The sequence below is a fragment of the Propithecus coquereli genome, unplaced genomic scaffold (assembly GCF_000956105.1).
Source record: "Propithecus coquereli isolate 6110/MARCELLA unplaced genomic scaffold, Pcoq_1.0 Scaffold61, whole genome shotgun sequence".
Classification (NCBI taxonomy): domain Eukaryota; kingdom Metazoa; phylum Chordata; class Mammalia; order Primates; family Indriidae; genus Propithecus; species Propithecus coquereli.
This window is the reverse complement of record NW_012152063.1, coordinates 6,776,336-6,778,265: the sequence shown is the minus strand read 5'-3', so window position 1 is coordinate 6,778,265 and position 1,930 is coordinate 6,776,336. Positions and strand designations below refer to the sequence as shown.

At 38.7% G+C, this 1,930-nt stretch overlaps 1 protein-coding gene across 1 annotated transcript in view; it reads right to left on the bottom strand.

Annotated features, from left to right (window-relative positions):
- The window catches only part of DNAH11 (dynein, axonemal, heavy chain 11), a 342,929-nt gene that overhangs the window by 218,095 nt on the left and 122,904 nt on the right, over positions 1-1,930 (bottom strand). The window contains exon 31 of the mRNA XM_012659401.1: positions 1,694-1,854. Coding sequence (XP_012514855.1) covers positions 1,694-1,854 — 161 coding nt within the window. The remainder of the gene's footprint in view (positions 1-1,693; positions 1,855-1,930) is intronic.

Genomic DNA, 1,930 nt, shown 5'->3' with positions numbered 1-1,930 from the left:
TAATTAGTAAATAATCCAAAGAATGAAATGGAAATGAAGTCTAAACAATGTAATCACAGTATACAACACTATTCACACTATCAAATGAACATTCATCTTCTTTTTAACTTCCAAATAAACCATACAGTGATTTCTTTAATTAAAAAGTTAATAAGCCATCAGTTCTCATATACTGATAAATTTTAAAACACCTCTTCCCTTTTTCTCCTATTCCCTGGGCCTCCCTTCCCCTCTTCTCTATTCACGATGGCGTGCACCTAGTAGACGCTTAACATTGGCAGTTTTGACTATTCTCAAGTGATTTTGTCAAGCTACAAATTTTAATCGCTCACATTGAAAGCAATACATAAATTAACTAATGAAGGCAGTGAATACTGACTTTTAGTTAGAGACAAGTGAAAGAGAACTGAATTAGACAAACAGAATTATAGAAGCTGTACAACATACAAATAATGAAATCATAAGCAGATGAATTTGTGCAAGAGCAATCACAAAGCCAGTGAGAGAATCCCACCAACCTCTCAGGACTACCTGAACAACCAGCTTTATAGATTTATATTTGAAACTGCCTATACTTGGGTGGCAGTAGATAACTGGGCACACGACATGATCTTGACGTGTGATTTCTCTTTCAGAGATGCCAAAGATTCCATGTGCTTTCTCCCATCAAATAAGACAGCAGAGGTTGGAAACCTAACAAAGAAATTCATGTCCATGTGGCATATTCTTACCTCCACAGCATTCAGACTGTGTATATGTTTCCTTGGAGTCATGTGGCAATGAACTTTTCATAACAATAACCTCTTGCCTCCTTGATATCCTTGAGCCACACTGGCCTTCCTTCTATTCCTTGAACTGGTCAAAATCCTGTCCACCTTGGAAACTTTGTGCTTCCTCTTGCCTGTGACTTTCTGCCCCAGGATGTGCACAGCTGGGTCATGGATCAAATACCCTCTCACCCAATTTATAACAGACTCTCCCTTCTAGATGATTTTTAACACATCACCCTATTTTTGTTATAGCATATAATAATGGTATACCACCTAAAATAACTTTGTTAATTTATTTGCTTGTTGTTTCTGTTCATCCCCACTCACATGCTACACTCAACTATAACAGAAAGAGATCTCTGTGTCAGCAAGAAACCTGTCTGTTCAGCACTGGAATATTACTTAGCACAGTACTTTATAAGTATTTGTTGAATCATTTGATGGATTGTATGTTCTCCCTCTTCTCTTCCTTGCACCGTATGCAATTCTGCAAACGTGAATTTGAACACAGGCAATGTCTAGTTATTTTCACATTTCCAATAAAGGGATGCAGCGGGGGGTGGGAGGAGGTGGTGACAGATCCTGATGGCAGGACGCTGGCCTTAGAAAACCTAGCAGAATGGATTCAGTGATCAAAAATCCTGCCACAGGCCATATTAATCCACTCAGGCTTTCATCAGCACATTGTATAGCTTCTGTAATTCTGTTTCTCTAATTCAGTTCTATTAACCCTGACTCAAACTAAAAAGTCAACATTCACTGTCTTACAAAGTTAGTTAATTTACATACTGCTTTTAGGTAGTTTCCCAATTTGTTCATTGTTTTCTCATATTCCTTCATTTCCATTCTCACACATCTCTGCCCACGCTGGGGGACTTTCTTCGCTTGGTTTCTCCCATCGGACTCAAACTTATAATTGTTACCTGTCAGTCAGAGGAGTGATCACTAGTCGAGGACTGTTTCCTAAGTATTCATAGAAGTACTGGAACTGGGCATCACAGATATTAACAAAGCAGTGTTTCTGGGTGTCTTCCCACCGGTGACGAAGTTGAGACAGCCAAGCAAAAGCTTGGGGACTGACGACCTAAAATCATTGCATGATTGTTTCACATAAGACACTGATAGTTTTGAGGCAATACATTTATTAATCTATTCTATTG